Genomic DNA, 21,642 nt, shown 5'->3' on the forward strand with positions numbered 1-21,642 from the left:
TTAGAGTTTCTCTCATTTCACTTGTTTTTTTTTTCTTCTAAAGAAAGAACTTAAACTCTGACAGAAATAAACAGCAGAAAGAACACAGACCGGGTCGCCTGCGAGTGTTCCAGTACTAAAAAACATCAGCGCATAAAACGGTTTTTGTCGTTGTGAATTAGCTTTGAATGAACCAGGACGCGTCGGGCTGGATAACAGTGACGCCGCTCCTGTGTTTTCCACTGCTGATTCATGTACTACACTGCCAACAGAGAAGCCTTTGATGCTACCCCCCCCCCCCCCCCCCCTCACTGATGAAGTCAACATGGCACATCTCACCAAAAGCTGAGGACAAATTAAAAAAAAAAAAAGTTTGAAATTGCATCACTCTTAAAACAGCTTCTGGAGAATTGAATGATGTCATAATACAGTGTATAACAACAACAAGCTTATATTACACAATAATGATGCTGGGGTTACCATGGCAGCGAGCTGCACTAGGAGGTCATGTGATACAACGCAGGAGAGCAACCCTTTCTGAGGGAGTGGAGTGAAATAACATCCTCTCTCACCGACTTGGACCACAAGCAGCTTAAACTGCAGTGAGTCATCGGGTGTTTTCAAATATTTTCTACTCGTCCAGGAAGGTGGCACAACACTGAGCTCATCTGGCGCTCTTCCTGCACGGCTAACTGCTCGCTGGGCATCAGGCCCAGCTGACTGACAGCTTCCTCTAAACGCATCTAATGTCTCTCAGTCACCTGTAATAGTTCCATCTCCGGGTGGCAATAACATGTCAAGAAGAAGAGCCTGGCTCTTTCATTTTCTTTCAGGGATTACAATCATTACACTTGGTTACAGTGTTTGTTTTCATCCAAGATTACAGAGACAAGCTTGTATGGGAGTGGCGGCTGATTAGCTTGCACTTTATACAGTCGTGGCATGACTGAATATCAACAAAATACACTTTATACAGCAACCTTATGCCAGCCTGAAAGTGTCAAATCTCACCAAATAAATATACAATTTTCAGACTATTTCAACTTTCTTAGTCTCTCTCTGTCCTTAAAAAAAGTATTTCAAGGTCCGACAAACTCTAAAAAAGCCAGATATTCCATCAATCATCCCGTTAAAGAGGCTGAAACCAGCAGATGTTTGAATGATGACTGAAAAGTCCGCTCCATTGTAAAATCAACCGGTTCTTCGGTTGTGCTGAACCCTCGCAGAGCAGAGCCATAAAACCAGTCAGCCCTCAGCCGGCAGAGCATGACTGACTGTGCATGCGTTTAATTACACGCATGTCATATGACTGTCAGCATCATCCCACTCGTTTAGTAATTAAAGGAACATCCCGTGTGTAATACGATTAGAGCTGGATTTATTTATTTTTTTACTTCAATGGAGGAACAACTTGCAAAACCAAATAATGCAACTAATAGTTGCTCTTTGAAGCATTTCTTTTTTACAAAAGTGGTTTGAATTTAATGTTCCCCCCCTTCAGTTTTCATGCTTCAACGATCAAAAGATTGTCTTTAATTTAGAAAAAAAAAAAAAAAAAAAAAAAACAGGCAGTGCATGCTCGTTCATTTTAAAGTTTTAAAGAATCGTTTCATCCTGCTCAGATCACCTGCTGTCCAAAGCTGAATTTGCTTAAATCTGCAGTTAACGACAGACCCTTGTTACATCCAGTCAGATTGTATCATGTTATTTTCACTCTCCGAAGCAGTGGTGAATTCCCTACAGATAAACCTCGGCTTCCGTTTCAGACCAAGTCACGCAGCTTGCCTAACGGTGCTGTAAAACTGCACAGCCTCAACGGTGAGGACAGAACTTCAGCTTAGCTTTGTGAGAACAGCCTCAGAGTGTCACCACGAGGAAGCAGTTTCACACCGGGAAGTCTGACTGAGGTCACCGAAGCTACGCCTCCTCAACCATATCACAGCTTCAAAGAAATGTGATCAGAGACAGAGGAAGGTTTGACACCACCTGCGTACTGTGAGCTCAAACCACCGCTCCACTGAGCAGCCGTTGTTGCTGAAGGAAGTTCAGTTCTTGTCATGAAACCCAACATAATGCTTCACAAATGTAAAGGGGATTCAGGATTTCATGCATTAAACAGAACACACAATCGTGAGAAAAAGAACGGTGCACGCTCTCTCAATTCGAAGGCGCAGACGGATGCTTTCTGCTGGAGATGCGCTCTCTCAGCGGCTGTTCAGAACGCACAGGAGGCAGCACGGGGTGCAGGAATTACACTGCGGAAGTCCCTGCGCTTTTTCCTGAGCAACATGTTGAAGATAACAGACGAGGCGCCTGATTGTGTTGGCGAGCGGCCGTGTGTGTCTGTACGTTTCCACAGGTGTGGGGAGTGAACCACTGATGTTTCACTAACCCGGAGGCTGGGTGGAAAATCTCCATGGCAATTCCTGAGCAATTGTGGAGGACATTTGAGCTCTCACTGGAGCCACTGCTCCAGATCATCTCTCCATGATCTCATGTTAGGGCCGCAGCCCGTGTGTGAAAACAGCGAAGGACCGCGAGGTGCCCGGGTCCCGTGGCTGCAAAACAGGCCCAAATCATCAGCCCTCCACCACCGTGCTATACAGTTGGAATGAGGTGTTTGGGCTTATAACTGTCTTGGACTTTTTACACTTATGAATAGTCTTCCTCACTGCAGGATGATGGACTCCAGATTCTTTGGAAATGGCCTCATAACCGTTCCCAGATTGATGGACAGGAACAGCTGCTTCTCCGGTCATTGGTGATGTCACCTGATGATGATGAAATGATCAAGTACATCTGATCAGCAGCACCTGGCTGCTTCTTGTCCTCTTCATTGCTGTGGGAGCAGGAAGGGTGGACTCAGGGGCTTTACAGTAAATATAAGGTTGTCCCCCTGCTTTAATCACATAAAGCACGACTCACAGATCATTAAATCAAATAAACCCCAAATGAGGAATGCAGCGTTCACCGACACCCTGCCGGCCTGGACTCTGTCCTGTGAGATGACAGTGGGTCAGCCCGATTTTACTGCCAAACACTGGCGACCATTAAAATCAATTGTACCAATAAAGAGACAGTTATGTGCAGATGGGTTACGTAATGCCACGCATAAAACTATAAACGCCACTCGCAGATGTGGAGATAACTGCAGCTGTGAAGGCGAGCTGGCAGGTGTAATGAGACGGGAGTGCGTGGGGAGCAGAGATAATGACGGATGGGGTGCAGGGAGGTGTGTGGGAGGGAGAGAGGAGGAGGAGGAGGAGAGGGGGCAACAGAAAAGGTTGGCTAATCTGGTTAAAAGGAATCTAATTTACTGAATGAAGTTCCTAAAGAGTTTCCTCGTGAGGCGGATCACCCTGGAGCTGCATTGATGCGTTCGGATACACTGTCCCTCCGACTCTTCTTCTGCTGGTCAATCACGCCTCATCCGTCCCAACAGCCTCATCTCAGTCACAGCGTGGACAGTGTCAACGAGTTAAACTGGTCACACTCACAAGAACCCGCTTCAGCATCTTAGTTTTCGCAGCCCCGGTTGCACACCTAAATCCGACTCCTCACTTCAACGGTTCGCCTCTTAGCGGGTGAGGCAGCTAACCGGACTTTAGCCGCCACGAAATTAACCGTTTGTTGCATTTATTACTGCAACATGTCAACCGTCGGAAAGGCCACTTTAAGTTTAATTAATTAAGTCAAGTTGTGCAATTACAGTTCACCCTGTACACTGGCGCGCTGACGCACCTGAGCTGAACTTCACTTTCACATGTAACCATCTTCAAACCGAGTTGGGGTTAAGTTGTGTTTGGGAAGCTGTTGTGGAAGTGCAGCGGCGTCCCGCAGCGGAGGCAGCGACAGCGGCTCTCACCTGCTGCCACCTTCCCGCCACGCCGCCTCCGACACGCGCTATCATTTCTGTTCAAACTCAAGACGGTTAAAAAAAAGCTGGCATTTTGTCGTTTGCTTTCAACTGAAAAGTTAGCATATTCGAGTGGGAAATGCGTGTCAGGTTAAACTACGTTGTCTGACTTAAACGCACATCGTTTCAATGAGCGCTCCTACCTGTCAATCTCAGCCCCCAGTCACTTGCTGTCACCTTCTGTTCCGGTGTGTTATTTTCGTTACAACAAACCGGTTACGAGTTAACAAGTCCTGACATCTCCGAGGTTTGAAGTTCCGCTGTCCAAGACTTGGAAAAAAAAATAGCAGAGTAAAGTTTGCACCGTGTTATGGTTCACTTGCTCAACAACTCTGTCCGAAAACAGTCGGAGTTTGAGTGCTTAGGCTGCTGCTGGCGTCCGTTCTTTGCCGTCTTTGTACAATACAAAGATCGTCTGTGTTGACTGGGAAGAGGATAGGTCACTCCTGTAAGTGAAACCACGTGGGCTGTTGTGTGAGCATTTGTTTACACGATTGTTGAATTCGGCTTATACTGTTTTTTTTTTACTAACAATAAGGTTACAATTCCAGATGCTTTGAATGATGGACTATTTTTCCAGTAAGCAATTAGGAAGGACAGAAGTAAGAAGAAACAAAAGCACTCTGCCTGAGTTGTTCTTTCTACACACTGAAGTAGTGTATACAAATGTTTAAACTTTAAAATAGAGTTAGGATGTTGTTTTTAAGAAAAATTTGTATGTCATGGTGTGGTGAGTATTGGGAGTTAAATGCCCCCGTGATATGTTGTGTGTGTGCTTCAACATTTTTTTTTCAAATATCCTTTGATCTATATAATAGCGATAAACGTTTGTCGTCCTTCAGGTACGAATGTTAATATTTTTTTTAAAACCGTGGAATCAGTACAGAAGTGAGAACTCTTCCATTTTCACATATCTCTGATACACATTCAGGCTGTCAGCCCACTCTTAAAGGAACATGCCACAATTTTTTCTAAAACTAATTTCTGACTGAAAACGCTGGATGCAGCTTTTGTAAAAGGAATTTACTTCGGGTTGGAGTATATGCAAACCTATAATTTTTAACCACCCTTACAAAAAACAGAAGAACAATGGACTTCCCACCGCTCCTTGGAAAATAAAACAAAAAGCCCAGAAGAGATAGTAGAAGACAACTGTCATACGACTAAAAATTAGTCAACTTTATGGTGGAATAGTCCACCTCACAAAAACCTGGGTTCTTAGATATGTTTTACAAGAATCGTTTGATAGGAAAAATTATCAGGTTTTAATCATCCTTGTGAATAAATCCAGTCTTTCCCATCACTAATGGCCTCACTTTTGTGGATTGGAATAAAAGTACTCGATCGCCACCATCTGATCAAAACCTGTCACTACGGCTTTCTCTACACTTTAGACCAGGGATGTCAAACTCCGGTCTTCGAGGGCCGCTGTCCTGTAGGTTTTAGATTCTTCCCTGCTTCAACGCACCTGATTCAGATTAATTGAATCTCTTCAAAAGATTGTTATATTCTGCACAAACCAGCTAATGAGGCATTGATCTCAATCAGGTGTGTTGGAGCAGGGAAATATCTAAAACCTGCAGGACAGCAGCCCTTGAGGACCGGAGTTTGACATCCCTGCCTTAGACCCTTCACCTCATCGACTAACAAAGTAAGTGGAATATAAAAACGAAGAGCTTCTGAATGCACGAGTCTGTATAACTCTGTGCAATAATAAGGAAATTATAAAGCAAGGTGAAATAAGCAGAGAAACTGATTTGATGCGTCCGTTTTATTGCAGCGACAAAAATGTAAAGCGAAGCCAACTTCCATACAGATGGAGGGGAGATAAAGCACATTTACTTTAACAAATTCCAAACATTCTTTATCTTGTAAATACAAAATAAAACAGATCACTTTTCTTGAGCCAGTTGAGCCTGATGGGTCATTTTCTGCAGGTGCATCATCATCGCTCAGCAGACCAACTCATGCTTCATAGATCATTTCAAATATTCCTAAAAGGACTTAATCATTTCAAAGTCGCACTTTACTTCAGAGGAATTGCATTGCATTTTTCCCCAGGTGAAAACAGAGTGATGGTGTCGGACTGTGATTCTAAATCACAATTACACAGACTTTTAATTCCTTTATAACATCTAAAAAGGTAACTCATTTTAACAGGCTTTCACTCCAGTAACTTAAAATTTTAGCTGATAACAGAAAGAAAACAAAACAGGAAAGTCTTTTTTTTCTCCTCCATCTTTCGAAACCTCATCAAGTGTTGCATGTAGAAACTCAGCTCTATAATGCAGAAGTCAGAAAACAAAGGCACTAGGAAATCTGAAAGAATGAACACATGGGAACATGTATAACAATCTATAACAAACTATAATGGGGGGAAAAAAAAGTGATGGTTTATGGAAATATTGATCCTGCTTGTTGTAACCACAACCACCTCCAAACATATCTGTAACGAGCTTTTGTCTTTAAAACAAAATATTTCTTATTTCCGGATGCAGCAAAGAAAAGGAAGCCCGTGAGGCGAGGGTTTGATTAACAACCCCCGTGCGTCAGCTTCTTCGAGAGCAGAACTTCAGGCCATATTTCCCTCAGAGCAAACTACAGAGATAAGCTGAGACGGTACGAGAGAAGGCGCAGCGAAGTGAGCGACATGTGCGTTGCGCAGCTATGAACTATATATACACATTATGGGAAACACTGTTCCCGATAATAAAAACATCCACCCCTACAGTGAAATATGGAGGGCACTGCCTCCGATACAGACACACACTGGTAGGCAAAAACTACCTTCTTCTCCACATTATGGAAGACGCTGCTTCCGATAATGTTGTCAGGACGAGAAGTGTACATGGACCGAAGGCCCGGAGCCGTCCAGGTGTTTGTCAGGTGACTCCAGTGTCAGTTCAGTAGAAGACATTTTAAAAAAAAAAAAAAAGAAAAGAAGAAATTGTGCCCGATAGCTGTGTTCGGTCCCGGCCGTCAGTCTTCATGTACACTTCTTTTAGCAGATGCTGCTTTTGTCATTTCGACAGTATAACTGTCATAATTATGGAAGGCACTGCTCCCGATAATTATATCTTTTTTTTTTTATTTTATATATAAAAGGCAATAAAAAAAAAAAAAAACTATTTATAGTGAACCCTGCCACTGATAAATAAATAACACAATAAATAGACGTACGGATTCTGTTTCAGTGCCACGCGTTTGAGATCTCGCCCCTTGCTTTTTTGGAAGGCTGACACAGATTCGGATTGGTTCTTGCATATAACTTTTCTTAGAAGATTCGTGTACTTCTTTGGCGCCGTAGCAGCTGTAAGACTGTTAAATCATCTCCAGCCCCTTTCAGCACCATGTGAAACTGATGAGCTGCGTTGTGGAATCCAGCACAGTGTGAAATTATAGCTGCCGACTCGGGTTTGAACATTAAGCTCCAGCAGCAGCGGGCATAACAAGGCGTTTTCTATAGTTTTCCATGACAGTAAACAAAGTCAGTTGCTTATGAAACTGCCCTTCTTTTTCTTTTTTTTAAAGTAATATTCATATCTGAGCTGGCAGACCGAGCCGATAACCGATTTTGACCTGATAGTATATTGAAAAAAAAAGAAAAAAAAAAAAACATATGTGAATATATTCAGCTCATTCAGAAGGTAACACCAACTCAAGGTTTCCTGTCATGTCACACGGGCCATTTAAGGAAGTCATTATTAGCACCGAAGTATTCAAGCCTCACGCTCAAATTAACGTTTTTCCACTAAGACTGAAGGCTTCTTAATGTTTGGCTTTAGTCAAAACGATGAAACAGCTCAACTAAATGAAAATCACCTAACGGGGTAGATACCATGGGTATAAATTTAGAAAAGCCAAATCTTTTCTCATTTCCTAAAATCAGTTTAAAACGCTGTGCAGCTGTCGCCAACAAGGGCGCGATGAGGGGAAGTGGCTTTTTGTGCGTTTGTTCTAGATTTCATTATCCAGAGACCAGATGTCTCCTGCTAGCGAGTTGGCGCAGCCCTGAATGGTCCAGGTCGCCAGGGCAAACTGGTTGCGGAACAGGTCGGCGTCGGCCTCGGGTTGTTTCAACTTGAGAGCGTCCAGGTGGTTGGACAGAGCTTTGAGGGTGTGGGAGCCGGAGCCCAGCAGGATGTGGCGGAATGGACTGTCTCTGGGAGAAATGTAGGGCGACAGGAAGTTCCTTTCCACCTGCAAGACACACAAGAGGGAAAGGTTTAAAATCTCCCACCAAGCAAACAAGTCGGAGCCCTTTCAGGCAAAATATGAGAAATATGCAAGTCCTTTGAATACTCTTCAGGGAACACTCTCACTACAATTTACTGCATATGAATAAGCAATATAATAAATCAGCATAAAACTGGGAGTCAGTGGCATCTTAACCACAACAAACAGCAGCAATAAAGGCAACAACCCTGAATGTGGAGGTCGACAGACTGCAACATGTTACGAGCTGATCCGGGAAACATCAAAAGTGTTCCGAGCTTTAGAGGTCTTACCGTCATGATGCGGTCGTTGATGATGCGACACATCTCAATGTCCTCCAGGTCGCTGTTCAGGATGTCTGCTGCCAGGCTGCTAGAGGCGCGGCTGTAGGAGCCGTGGGCCATGATCAGCCACCGCACCGTCAGAGCTTCAGGAAACAGCTGGGGCTGCATCTAGATGCACACCACGTGGGTAATTTAGTCTTCTTAATAAACCAAACCAAACCAAACCAAACGGACGAGCAAGTTTGCAGTCATTGTACAAAACAATGAGGAAATACACATTGAACATGGTTAAAAAAAAATATATATATATTTATTCTCTTCACTACTGGACACTCACCGCCTGAAGCAAATTGACTTTTCTGTTGATCTTGGCTACTTGAGTACGTAAAATGTTGTCGTACTTCTTCAGGTCCATCTGCAGCAGATGGTCGTGGACCAGCCTCAGCACTATGTGACCTGCGAACCGACCCGCTTTTTCAGCTAGCTGAGGAACCTGGCCGGACGTGGCAGTGTTCAGTTTCTCTCGGGTGTCCAGCATCGTGCCAAAGTATGGGTAGTCCTCCTGAGAGGAAAAAAGTGGAGCCAAATGCTGTATTAGATGAAGAAAACATGACACCATCGCATGGTGTACAAAGCAGCGATCAGCTGAAGTTGCAAATGCTTCAGCAAAAGACTGACTTAACTTGTAGGAAAGAGGAAATACTTACTGAATTACTAGCTGTGAATCTAAAAGACACTGAGGGAATACCAGTAAAGGCAAGGAAAGGATAGGCAGCATTTTCCAACTTCATAGGCTCCAGCCTTAAAAATAAACACAGGGAGAGGGAAAGATTAGAAGGGGAACAAAAGAAGAAAAGTAGCCTACACGTAAACCTGGGGATGTGCTACAAATGATGTCACTGAAATGCATAAAACGCTGCCTGGACAGTGTAAATTTAAAGGAATCAACTGACTTACACATCTGACTCCCAGCTGCTCTTTACAAACTGTTTATAGAGAGATCCATCCTTGTCTTTCACCTGTGGAAAAAACAGTCGCGTTAAAGTGACTCAACGGCGATGTTGTGAAACATTCAACAACAAAACGGACACGTGGGTGTTCTCCAGACAAATCTGAGGATTTACTGTACCTCTTTCAGAACGTTCTCAATCAGGCTGTGCATCAAAGGACTGGCTGCTACTTTAAATCCATTCCGACCTGAAAAAGAAGGCATAAAAAAAATAAAAATCTTATTCAGAAAGTTACTCTGTAACATCCTTGTTTTCAAATGTAGTTTGTGTGTCAAAAGAATCAAAGAACCACGAGAGAACCATAAGTACCTGTTACAATGCCATCCAGGTTGATGTAGGAGAAGGCTTTCGTGCCCAGAGAAGACAAATAACCCTGCATATGCAAGTGAACAAAACATTCAACTGAGTAACGAGGAAAAGGTACAAAGATTTGACATTATTGTTACTCAAAGGGAAAATGGAGTAATGTTCAGGAATTTGTTGAGCTTTTACCTCCAACCACTCGGTGGCGCCAACGCTCCCGTATTCCCCAGCGCTCCAGCTGGCAAACACAATGCTCCTCCTTGGCTTGAATCCATCTGTCAAAGTGCATGAAAAGCAGATGTCAAACTTCAATGTTTAAAATAACTTTACTCTCATTAAATTGTAAACGCTAAAACGGTCGTTGGGTGTCCAACAGGAGCAAGGACGTAGGAACAGACAACAGCACACTTACACTAAGGCATGATGCGTGTCTGCAGCTCTGAAACTACAAATGTTCAGTAAATGGTCTGAAAAGGTGCTTTATACACACTTCATCTTTAGCCATCTTTTAAGCATTGACAGAATTCAGCTCTCATCTCGGCTGCCACTAACTCGGTTAGCAAGGTTCCTCTGCCAAACAGACTATTTGGCCGAACCCTGGCTATGGAGGTTTTTATTTTTATAATAAATGTGGTAGTACTTCAGCTGGTTTGGTCTCTGCTATGCAGCCAGAACTTTGGAAGTCAAAACAAAAATAACTGGTCCCAAGTTAAGACTCCAGCTCCAATCCAGCACAGCTTCCTTCAGCTCCTGCCTGATATACTGCACATTAGGCAGGATCTGATCCCACACGCACATCCAGACTATAAATATAAACAATATAATGCAAGATTTTTTATAAGTTCACATTAAAAATAAATAAATAAATCATCCGACTCACCATTCTCCACCATGCCTGAGATGGAGCGTGCCAGCTCAACGAGGACGCTGGTGCCAACGGTTGATGCAGCAAAGCCTGGGCCCCAAGCGTCCCTCTGGGCCCCGATAACCACATATCGGTCTGAATAAAGGCGGCACGATCATCACTCACAGCATTTATACTCGCCCACACTCATTTCTCTCTTGTTTAAGTAGCACTCCATTGTACCTGAATCCACAAAGCCTTTGATGACCCCAAACACATTATGGACCTTCTTCTCAGTGAGAACGTTGTTGACCTCCACAGTAACGGTGTCCTTCTCATCTCCTAATTTGTGGTAAACATTCCAGGTTTCAGACAGACTCTGCCCCTCCAGCTCTCTGTGGAATGCAGACAAACAACATTAACACCAACACAAATGTAATCTTTATCGCAGCGCTATAGAAATATTAGAGGTTCAGAGAAGATTTTTTGTGTGAGCCTTACTTCAGAATTTTCATTGCTGCGCCTTTTGTGATGGTCTGAGCCAGGATCTTTGGCAGGCCTGAAGACTGCACCGGAGGAAACTGGGTGTGGTTGAAGGAGGGGAAGCCAGGGGTGTAGGGATCACCAGAACCCATGTGGACCTGTGGAACATCCACAGAGGAAGCTCGACCATTAGATTTGGAATACTTTGCTTTCACACCAATCTGAAACCTTCAAAACTCCATATTGAAGAAAATCATTAGCAACACCTTAATGAACTTCTACATGATGCTTTTAAACATGATGTTACCTCTTCTCCATACAGTGCCTTTAACAATCAGGCTTTACTCAACTTTATTTCTTCCCTGATAGATATTTTCAGTTACTGTAAGCCAAATATATAGCATTATCCCCCAAAACAATCACTATAAAACTAAATGCAGCTATTGTCATTTAGGCCATTTTACTGATGGTGCACACAAATTAAATTCTCCCCAGTCTGCAGAAGTTTGCCTTCAGATTCAGCAGAGGGCGCTTCAGTATTAGCGGGAGCTAATAAACGCCCTACTGACTGCTTTTTGCATCCATTCAGACACCAAATGGTGGTCTAAGAGGTTCATTTTAGATGTGACACCGTAAATATTAAAGCAAAGACGATAGCTAGGACCGTTTATGGACAATGCTCCTTTCTACGGTTTCATCATGTAACATCAGGCCTTTAATTTGTCCTCACTCACATGTCCATATAAGTCAGTGTCATCTCCGATAGAAGACTCTGGGTAGATCAACACAGCGGAGGCGTTCATTTGGGCAGCGTTGGCTACCTGTAAGCAGAAATTAAGTTCTCCATTAAAAATCAAATAGTTGAGTGATTCAGGGAAACGGAAACACTTTTTTATTTTCCCCTATAAATTACAGAAACCACCCACCTTCTCAGCAAAGCTGATCTTTCCAGCTCTGACCAGCATGACTCTCCCGTTCATGTTAATGTTCTTGTCCTTCAGCACCCTGAATTCACTCTCCTGTCCGTAGTGGGCGTACAGCACTGCACCCTGGACACAAAACAAACTCATTCCAGAACACTTTCCTCCAATTTATTTTCACACTTTCTTTCACTATTTAGCTTGTCGCTAACCGTCACTGATCCGTTGTCGCTGTAAGACAGGAAACCCTTTGAACGCTCCTCTGACTGGTTCTTGTAAACGACTCTGTTGAAGCCAGACGCTGGGGGGTCCTGAACCTTCACAAAGTGCTCATCAGTCCAAGTCTTCAAGCCATATTCCTTAAACCTCTGGAGCACCTTGTTCCCCAGCGCTTCATCACCAGGAGAACCAGCCCGGTGATCAACTTTGGAAAAGTCACTGTGACGGAACATTAGAAAAAGAAAAAATATGATACACTTCCACTGCAAGTGATGAAGGAAGTGTTTTAAAGGGAAGAAGTGGGCTTTTCCAATAACCTGAGAGCAGTTTCTAACGTGGCAGCAGTGAATTTCTTAGTGAGAAGTATTTTGACATCATCCCAGTTCATGAGAGGGGCAGCGCCGGTCTCATGAGCAACAATGGGTTCAGAGGGGAGAAAAGAGGCCGCACAGACGGGAGACGACTCCTTTTTTCGATGAACCATGTAGCCAATCAAGTATCCTGAAAATGTCAGTGGGCAGAAGAGAGAGACGGAAACGTTACTGAAAGCCTGGAGGACACAGACTCAAAGGGACAAAAGTATCAGGTTAGAGCAAAAACAACAGTCAGCACTGGAACACTACTCTGACCAGCCATGACTGCATTAAACAGTGTTCAGGATCTGCCCTTTACATCTCCTGAGAAACAGGAGTTACTCTTCCTTTACGCAACAGCAGCTTATCAACAGAGAGGAGACTGACAAAGACACGGTTCCAGCGGCGCTACATTTCTCTGATGACCAAAAGCACACTTTATTAACATGAAACCAGAGTTCCTGCCTGCTGGCTAAATGTAGCTCCAAGAGAACTCAGCCTCTTCCAGTCTTACAGCCTACCACTAAAACGACATATACGGTGGCCCCGAGACTGATCCCTGAGGAAAATACACAAGAAACAGCTTCTTAATTCAACACCTTCCTCGTACCGATGATGAAGATGAGGAGGACAGTGGCAGCAACGAGGCAGAGGTTCTTGGGCGTGCGGCCGAGCTTTTCAGCCATGTAGGGTTTGCGGTGGGAGTTGTGACTGAGGTGGTCTCCTACGCCGTTGACCCCGACCTCCTCGTCCATGTCGGAGGACAGCTTCATCTCCACCTGGCTGTTGTCGCCCTCCATGTTCTGCGTCAAGTTGAATCGCGTGTAGGAGTGTGGCTCCCCATTGAACTAGTGAAAACAGAGCCGTGCAGGGATAAGGAGAACAGAAAAAAGGTCTCATCGCTTACCTAAGCACCCAATTTAGGAACTTGATTCTGTTACCCGTGTCAAAGTTTCAATAAACTGTGTTTATTACAGAGAGAAAAAAAGCTGTGGGCTGGAGAAATTACACAACAAGAAAGTTCCCTTTTAGTTTCTTTCCCTTTTGTGACCAAAACCAATTCAGGCTCAGTTTTTCCTCTCAGGCCCACTCAACTTATTTAACCTATTCTGGTATGAACAGAGTATGTTAATGAAGGATACCTGACAATCTGAGGTTAACCCTCTGGGCCTGTGCACGAGACAGATGGTTTAGAAAAGCAAAACCTTATTTTTACTCATCTGGAGCCAGAAAATCCCCTGTGATAGTTGAGTAGATCGAAAATAACAGGTGTTGCTTTCTGTGGACCAAAATTGAGGATGGAAGATGAGCTAAAATGCAACAACTCAGAAGATCTGCTACAAAAAAACCCACTTCCCGTTTCTGCTGAGCTTTATAGAAAATACCCGACAGACATTTGTTAGACAATAACTGGATAATTAACTTTAGGGACAACAACTTGTAAAAACTGTAGAAGAAAAAAATGTTTTTGATTATTTCAAAAGAAATAAAAAAGAAATGATAATGTTGCATTGTTATCTCAGAAGAGGAGGGAGAAAACCTTGATAACAGCTTCTTTTGGGGTTTCAGTGCTTACAATTTTAGATATCGTCGACCTTGCCTGGTCCATGGCTGGTTCACAGGATTCTAAAATAAAAACAGAAGCAGACAAAGCATGAAACAAAAAGCTCACTTGTACAGTGCAGACTTTTAAACAGACACATTGAGTCTACAAACACTGAACATTTCAGTCTCAAGAAATCCTAGTTGGATTACAGCGAGTACCGCATTTCTGTTCAATTGTGGGAATGACACGGTGTCCGTAGAACCTGTCCCACCTCTTGTCAAAACATCCATGGGGTTTCCTAAGCTGCTAACTTGAAAGGCAGGACTGTCTCACGGCACAAAAGCCCAGCGTACAGCGACTCCCTACCTTGATGTGAACTCAATCACCGGCAGAGGAACCAACTTCCCACAAGCCCCAGCTCAAAATCTTTCGCCAAACAAAGCAAGGTTTCAGTTTTACACGGGAACAAGAGAGGAAATTTAAGTCTTCTGTATATATTCTTACATACTGTAATCCACAGCAAGTGGAATTAGAGCCAGGCATGTGATCGTCCTCAGGAGGGAGGTCTGTTCTGTATGGTGCGTCAGCAAAGGATGGGTCCACTGTTTGAACGGCACAAATCTAACATTATCATGCACAAAGAACTATTTCTACTCTAGAAGACAAGCACGGGTACAAAATTAAAGTGAAAAAAAGGAGAATATAGACTTTCTGACCACTGAGTCTATTTTTAATGACTCGCTGCTATTTGACACCATTCACTGGCTTCATGACCTTCCACTGCTGTTTATTCATTACTGGCTGAGGGCTGCAGCAGTCACGTCGTCTAAACAAGATCAGCTTATCATGCTCCAAACATCTTTGTTGCTCTGGGAACTTTCGCAAGTGCACTACACCTGGTGCTGATTCACACACACTTTGCTTCACAAATCTGAGCTCCTCTGCACTGCAGGTGTGCAAACAAAAGGTGGCAATAGTTCTGCTGCCGAGACGTCCGAGTCCTTCTGGGAAGTTACCCAACATGCAACATTTCGACACAAAAGGTTTTTCTTGCACCGCTTTGTGCAAAGGGATGTGAAATGAAGCAATGCAAAGTGCCTTTTTCCGATTTTTGTTCACAGAGGCCCAAAAACGAATGATATTTGGAATTATTCTAAACGAGGCCGGCATTTCAAACATTTGTGCATTTTTTCCCCAGAGGTGCCCAGATATGACAGGCAGGCATTGCTTAACCGACTACAATCCCAGCTGTAGAGAGCAAACGGAACGATTTGACCGATGACCGTCATGGCTGAGCCTCAGAAAAAGATGAAAAAAAACACCCTAAAATCTCTTTAACAACCCTCATCTTATCAAACCTATAGTGGGTCAATACCACATCTTTCATCCGCCGCCTTAAGCGTGAAGTATATGACCAAAGGTTAAACCATTGCCACAGTGACTGAACTTTGCACTAAACAACTGAAAACACTTCTTTGTTTAAGCAAAACCTCTCTGCTGCAATTTGACGCCACTCTTTCTGGGTGAGACGTACGTTGCAACTGCCCGTTAATCCCAAAAACTTCATGGAACAGCCAAGAGATCCCCAGCTGGACACGGTAAGGAGGGCTTGTGAGGTCGAATGCCAATGTGAACACAAAACCGAAGCACGACTCTGATGAACTCTAGCGGAATGCTCCTAAAAGCACATAGATAAAACGCTCGACCTTTTATTTCAAGCACCACTCAACAAAGCAAAGGAGGACAAGGCCAAAAAAAACCCCCAAAAACTCTGAAAATGCTCTGGCTATTCTTGGCATTGTAAAGTGCAGCTAAGTTTGGAACTTGTTTGGCAGCAGACATCCTGGACTTCAACAACCCGTGGAGGTGAGGTGAGGATCGGGGGGGGGGGGGTGACACACAACCTCACCAAGCTGGAAAGACACAGAATGAGCAGCCTCTGTTTCCTTGTTCAAGGCTTGCATGATATCACAACTTTAAGGCTGACTGACGTGGGTTTTGGAAAGTGGTAAGAGGCGAGGATTAGTCGCAGTGTAAAGCTAATTGCTCTGTAAGTTGGGCAGAGCCACGTCTATAATCTTACATACCTAACATACCAAACCTTAGCAGAGCTAATACTTTAATCAGATTAGCCAAGTACTCTTTTAGATGTTGAAATCTATGGATATTAACATTATAAAACAGAACAAAAAAGGAGAATGCATACGCAGTCTCACAAATACTATTGAACAAATAACCCAACTACTGTGACTGCCAAGAGGCAATAAATTTCCTGCACATTCATTCAAGAATGTTAAGGCACGTGTGTGCAGGACAGATAGTGAGAGCAAAGTGGAGTCACGCCCTTCTTTGAAGTGGCAGGACGAGCAGCGTGGTCCCCTGAGCTTTGACAGGAGGTTGTGTTTGGACTCTTATGGTCAAGGTTTTTAAAATAAAAGATGTGGTGCCGCCAGCCAGTCTTGCCCGTTATCAAATCCGTTTCTTCTCTGATATAAAAGGCAGAGCGATTACATGTCACACATTATCGTAAAAGAAAAAAAAAAACATGCAAGAGTTCAACCACAAGGAATGTGGTCAATGTTTCAAAGGCAACATCATCAAAGCCTCATTAATGAAAGGAAAAAAGAAAACATACGGGAGGGGTAAAATGTCATCTTTTCTTCATAAATAGGTTCATCGAGCTGTATTAAGCAGACTTCTGTTCCAACATTACAACAACACCCCTGTGAACTGCTCTCAAGGGTCATTTAGAGCATGAAGAGTTCAAAATTATCTGCACTGGATAAATGCCACCTCAAATGCATCAGCAGCAGACCTAATAATAGTGTTTACCTGTGTGTGCACAGCAAACGCTCCTAAAGGACTTTATTAGTGATTATGAATACCTTAGGCTGTTTCTGCAAAATCCTTAATTGCCTAGCACTGCAGCAGCCGTCATAGAGCTGAAGGGGGGGGGGGGGTAACACCTGGTATCTCAAACGCACGGCGCTTCTTCATTCCAAGAAGAGGCACAGAAATTGATTACTGACTGATAAAAGCCGTTTGCTTCCTGCTGCCGCCGGAGCCTTGATGAGAAGCTACACCCATGAGCTCTTCCTGGAGGCACCTCATCTAAGCAGTGGTGGGACTTTAACTGCAGATACGCACGCAACACATAACAATGCAACGGTGCCGTAATTGTTTTAACAGCACCCAAAACACAGCAGCCAAACTGCAGGAGCAGAGGGAGAGAGTAATGTCAAATATATCGTTTGGATTGATGAGGACTTTATTACTCGAAACTAAATACAAAGTAGTCTTAATCAGAGCTACGAAAACAAAAATACTAAAAAAGACAGAGGAAGGTAGAAATATGAAGTGTCAGACCAAAAGAGACGGGGGGTGGGGGGTAAACGAGGGTGCATAGGAGTCATTGTGCAGCCACAAATCATGTGAGAGTCACACACTGGGGAAAAGCTCAAAGTAGCGCATGGGAAAGTAAGACACAGACGGCTAAATCTCATTTCTAAAGGCCTGCATAAGTATTTTAAAATCAGCAGCACATTCTGAACAGTGGACATTAGGAGCAACAGGGGATGCTCTTCTGTGCGCTTTTACTGAGGCTGCGTAATGATCTTAGGTCAGCTTATTGCAGTTTTTTCTTCTCTTCTTTTTCTTAAATCATACAAGTGACATAGGTCACTTGCCCCACCAGATGGAACTAGATTTCATTCATCCATTTCTGGAACATATTAAACATTTGTGGCACGAATAACAGACAATTATTAACCCCTCTTTTAGGGTAAATGTTGTTTTTTTTAAAAGAACAAAAGCTATAACCATTATGAAAAACAGCGTTCACACTACAGTTTCATAAAGTAGTAATATACATCTGTGAGTCATTTCCAGCTGTTACGAGAGCGTTACTTCATTAAAAAAAAAAAGCCGTCTAGTTAAATGTCGCTGTAAAGAGCTGTCTGTCAAGGTCAGGGGCAGCTTCTACCCGCTGTCAGTGTGTGAGGGGGGCGAGGGGGTCACTTACAGAAACTGGCTGAATTTTTCACCCGCAAAGCTCAATGCCATTATGCGGGGGATTGTTGAACGTGACTACCGGCTTTCCTTGTCATGGCGTCCCTGCCGCATTGACAGCGTGACAACCAGCATCGTTACTATTTCAACTCCTTCGCTCCGTGAAGCAACAGTCTGTGAGAGGTGACGCTACCGTAACCGTAACCGTATTATTTATTTTATTTTTTTCCATTTTTTTCAAACATATTATAGAAACGAGGTCTGCTATTTTGTTCACCGTCAGAGTTAAAAGGTCATTAGAAGAAAATGATATTGGAAATTACTACTACCCTCTCCGAAGAAACACGAGGCTTAAGACAGTTGCTGAGTTGGAGTTATTTAGGAGTTAATTAAGCCGACTTCAGAACAACACTCCAGCAACTCGGTCGGACTGTTCATTCAAAAAGAAAGAAAAAGCTCACCTTCTCTTCAGTACAGCTCAAGCCTTATGACTTCTTCTGTGACAGCGTTTGGCACGAGGAGCCCTTTACTACTGCGTCCCTGCTATCACGTCAGACGGCCCGTGTCCTTGAGACCACGCTGCTCCAAGTTTTATTCCACGGATTGGACGAGCGGAGCGTAAGCCACGCCCCGTCATCGCGAGATCTCTCTCGATCTTACTGTGTGAATGTGCTTTTCGTTTGTTGGGAGTTTATTTCTGCGTTAACGGGAAGATTTGTCACATTTCACACAGTTAAACAGATTCTAAATGAAGTATAAGACACTGTGAGGTCAGTAAAAGATTAGACAAGGCAGCGCATAATGTTAACTCTAAAACTAAAGGTTACTGCAAAAAGGACAACAAGAAAGTTGAAATGAGGTCACCTTCAGTGGCAGGGTCAATGCTTATTTCGGAGATTTCTTCTGTGGTGATTCTTGCTAACACACATGAGGAATTTATGGTCTTGTGCAGAAAAAGTCTTGTGCAAAAAAAGTACAAAATAGTTAAAAATGAGCTCTACTTGGACAACATTAAAACTGCCATTTACAAATTAAGCCACAGGCAATAATTCTGTGATAGTGTATGAGAATATTATTAAAAGAGGCATTTCTGCCTCATAATCAATATTTTATACTTACTTTAATACCATAACCACAGTTTGTTAACAATACTTAATTCAACTGAAGATAAACCTTGAATTAAGAGCTTTTACAGTGACCTGTTTTACAATTTAGTCGTGCCTCTTTTATTTAATCATGTAAATTTAACTACTTGTTCCACTCATTTTTCCTTACAAAATAAATGTAAATTGTGTTTTTTCTAAGCAATGGATTACATTGAATGACTCCTTGTGGGTCACAGACAAATTGGCGTCTTCCATAGACTGTTCCCCTTGAAATGAAACAAACATACTGCCATGTGCCAGGACTTCGACCTCTTTCAACCCCACAGTGTGCAAGTCTCGCTGCAGCTGTGAAAATCTCAGCTCTGGCAATGGAAAGAAAGTACACGCATGTTTAGTTTGGTCCACTTGTATGTGCTGACTTAGTCAGACTCACAGATTTTTTTTTTCCAGTTAAGTTGTCTGGGACTATTTTTACTACTTGTTCAGTTCAAGAGATCAAGTCGCTGCCTATGGCCAGAATTAATATGGAGCAGTGTTATACAGTTTGAGATTTGTAATGCCAATTTCTGCAGTCGTCTTCACTTTGTTACTGAAGCAAACAAATGGTAAATAAGTGCAAAGAAAGAGGTGGTTCGATTGGCTTTCACTTTACAGCAAAACACACAATTCACATGCCAGCAGTTAGAATACGGGCTAAAACTAATTGTTTGGATGTTATATAACTCACCGTTATGTTCACAGAGACAGGGCTGACAAATCAACAGCTCCTGTGATTGGTCATTAGTGGTGGGCAGCGGCAGTGAAGTCGCCACTGGTGGTAAATTATTAGTAAATCTTAGGAAACAGTTCTTTTTTTTAATGTTATATTCATCTAAGGACGACAGTTCACCCTCTTTCTGAATGTTCACTCATAAAAAAATCATGTTCTGCCTTAAAACCATTTCCTGCATATACATATATACATATATATATATATATATATATATATATATATATATATATATATATGCACATATATAATACAACACTGCACTGTGTCGTTATTTACTGAATGGAAATGAGATTAAAAGCAGAAGCAGTGTGTTAAAAGTTCACTCTTACTGCTTCCATGGGAATCAGGAGGGTAGAAAGCAGGCGCTGCTAATCAAGTACACTTGATTAACTGATTATCATCAAGTGTGAGGACCTCTACAAAAGGAGACGTTTTAGCGTAATGCCAAGAGGGAAAGAACATCAACAGTGATCTTAGAGAAGCAATTATTGCTGCCTGTCAGCCTGGGAAGGATCGCAAGGACATTTCCAAGTAAATTAGAGTCCAGCATTCTACATAGAGAAAGATTATTCACAAGTGGAAAACATTCGAGACAGTTGGCAGTCTTCCCAGGAGTGGACGTCCCAGAAGTTAACCCCAAGGTCAGACTGTGCAATGTTCAGAGAAACTGTGAAAAACTCAAGAGCTACATCTCAGACTCTCCAGGCCTCAGTTAGCATATTAGATGTTAAAGTTCAAGACAACACAGTTAGAAAAAGACTGAACAAGTACGACTTGTTTGGGAGGGTTGCAGGAGAAAGCCTCTTCTCTCTGAAACAACATGGCAGCACAGCTTAGGTTTGAAAAGTTACATCTGAACAAACCACAAGACTTCTGGAACAATGTCCTTTGGACAGATCAGACCAAAGTGGAGATGTTTGGTCATAATGCACAGCAGCACGTTTGGAGAAAACCAAACACAGCATATCAGCACAAACACCTCATACCAACTGTCAAGCACGGTGGAGGAGGGCTGATGATCTGGGCTTGTTCTGCAGCCACAGGACCTGGACACCTTGCAGTCATTGAGTCCACCATGAACTCCTCTGTGTACCAAAGTATTCTTGTCACGTTTTGAGTTTTGTTTTGTTCTGTTTTCAGGTTCTTGGTTTATTTTCTTGTTTTTTTCCCCTGTCACTTAGTTTCACTCAAGTCACGTGTTTCTGTTCTAGAGCTGCACTTCGTCACCAATCACCTCCCCACAGTATTTAGTTTCCAGGTTTATTCACAGCCATTGCGAAATCCTCACCTTTCCTTCATGTTCACACCACGTTTGTTCAGTCTTGTCAGGTCAGGTTTTTGCACCACAGTCTTGTCTTTTTTGTTTAATTAATTCACAGTCTTGTTTATTCATCCATGGTCTCGTTTTATCTTGTCTTGTTTAGTTATTTTTTCACAGTTAAGTTTTGATATCCGGCTCAGCCGCGTCCTTGGTTCTTGGTTCCTTGTGCCTTTTTTGTTTCTAAATAAATCGAGTTTTACTTTGAAATCCGCGTCTGGGTCCTCCCTTCTCACACCACATACCGTGAAAATTCTAGAGTCAGCGGTGATGGTCCATTCAACCTCTACATGATTAAAATGCTGTGGTCGAACCCTGAGAGAACTGCATTGAAACAAATGTGTCCATACCTCGATGAACTGATGC

General features: G+C 42.9%; 2 protein-coding genes across 3 annotated transcripts in view; both read right to left on the reverse strand.

Moving 5' to 3' along the window:
• tnk2b (tyrosine kinase, non-receptor, 2b) overlaps positions 1–4,283 on the reverse strand; it is a 48,605-nt gene extending 44,322 nt beyond the window's left edge. The window contains exon 1 of the mRNA XM_072364398.1: positions 4,039–4,283. The gene's annotated coding sequence lies outside the window, so the exon portion shown is untranslated. The remainder of the gene's footprint in view (positions 1–4,038) is intronic.
• Positions 4,284–5,648: 1,365 nt separating this feature from the next.
• Positions 5,649–18,657, reverse strand: tfr1a (transferrin receptor 1a). 2 transcript variants are annotated; one of them, XM_072364404.1, is made up of 18 exons: positions 18,542–18,657; positions 14,103–14,152; positions 13,137–13,374; positions 12,491–12,674; positions 12,167–12,392; positions 11,961–12,083; positions 11,769–11,855; positions 11,053–11,192; positions 10,795–10,946; positions 10,588–10,707; positions 9,897–9,982; positions 9,714–9,777; positions 9,524–9,591; positions 9,352–9,413; positions 9,102–9,195; positions 8,732–8,953; positions 8,404–8,562; positions 5,649–8,095 (listed from the first exon to the last, which is right to left on the reverse strand). In XM_072364404.1, exons 2-18 carry the CDS (start codon positions 14,133–14,135, stop codon positions 7,853–7,855), a joined length of 2,301 nt encoding a protein of 766 aa, XP_072220505.1. In that variant the 5' UTR covers positions 14,136–14,152; positions 18,542–18,657; the 3' UTR covers positions 5,649–7,852. The 2 variants fall into 2 exon arrangements, with proteins under 2 accessions (XP_072220505.1, XP_072220504.1); XM_072364403.1 differs by having other exon boundaries at positions 8,732–8,956.
• Positions 18,658–21,642: the final 2,985 nt, after the last annotated feature.

Source organism: Leuresthes tenuis, unplaced genomic scaffold (assembly GCF_036924035.1).
Source record: "Leuresthes tenuis unplaced genomic scaffold, fLeuTen1.0.hap1 SCAF_14, whole genome shotgun sequence".
Lineage (NCBI taxonomy): Eukaryota > Metazoa > Chordata > Actinopteri > Atheriniformes > Atherinopsidae > Leuresthes > Leuresthes tenuis.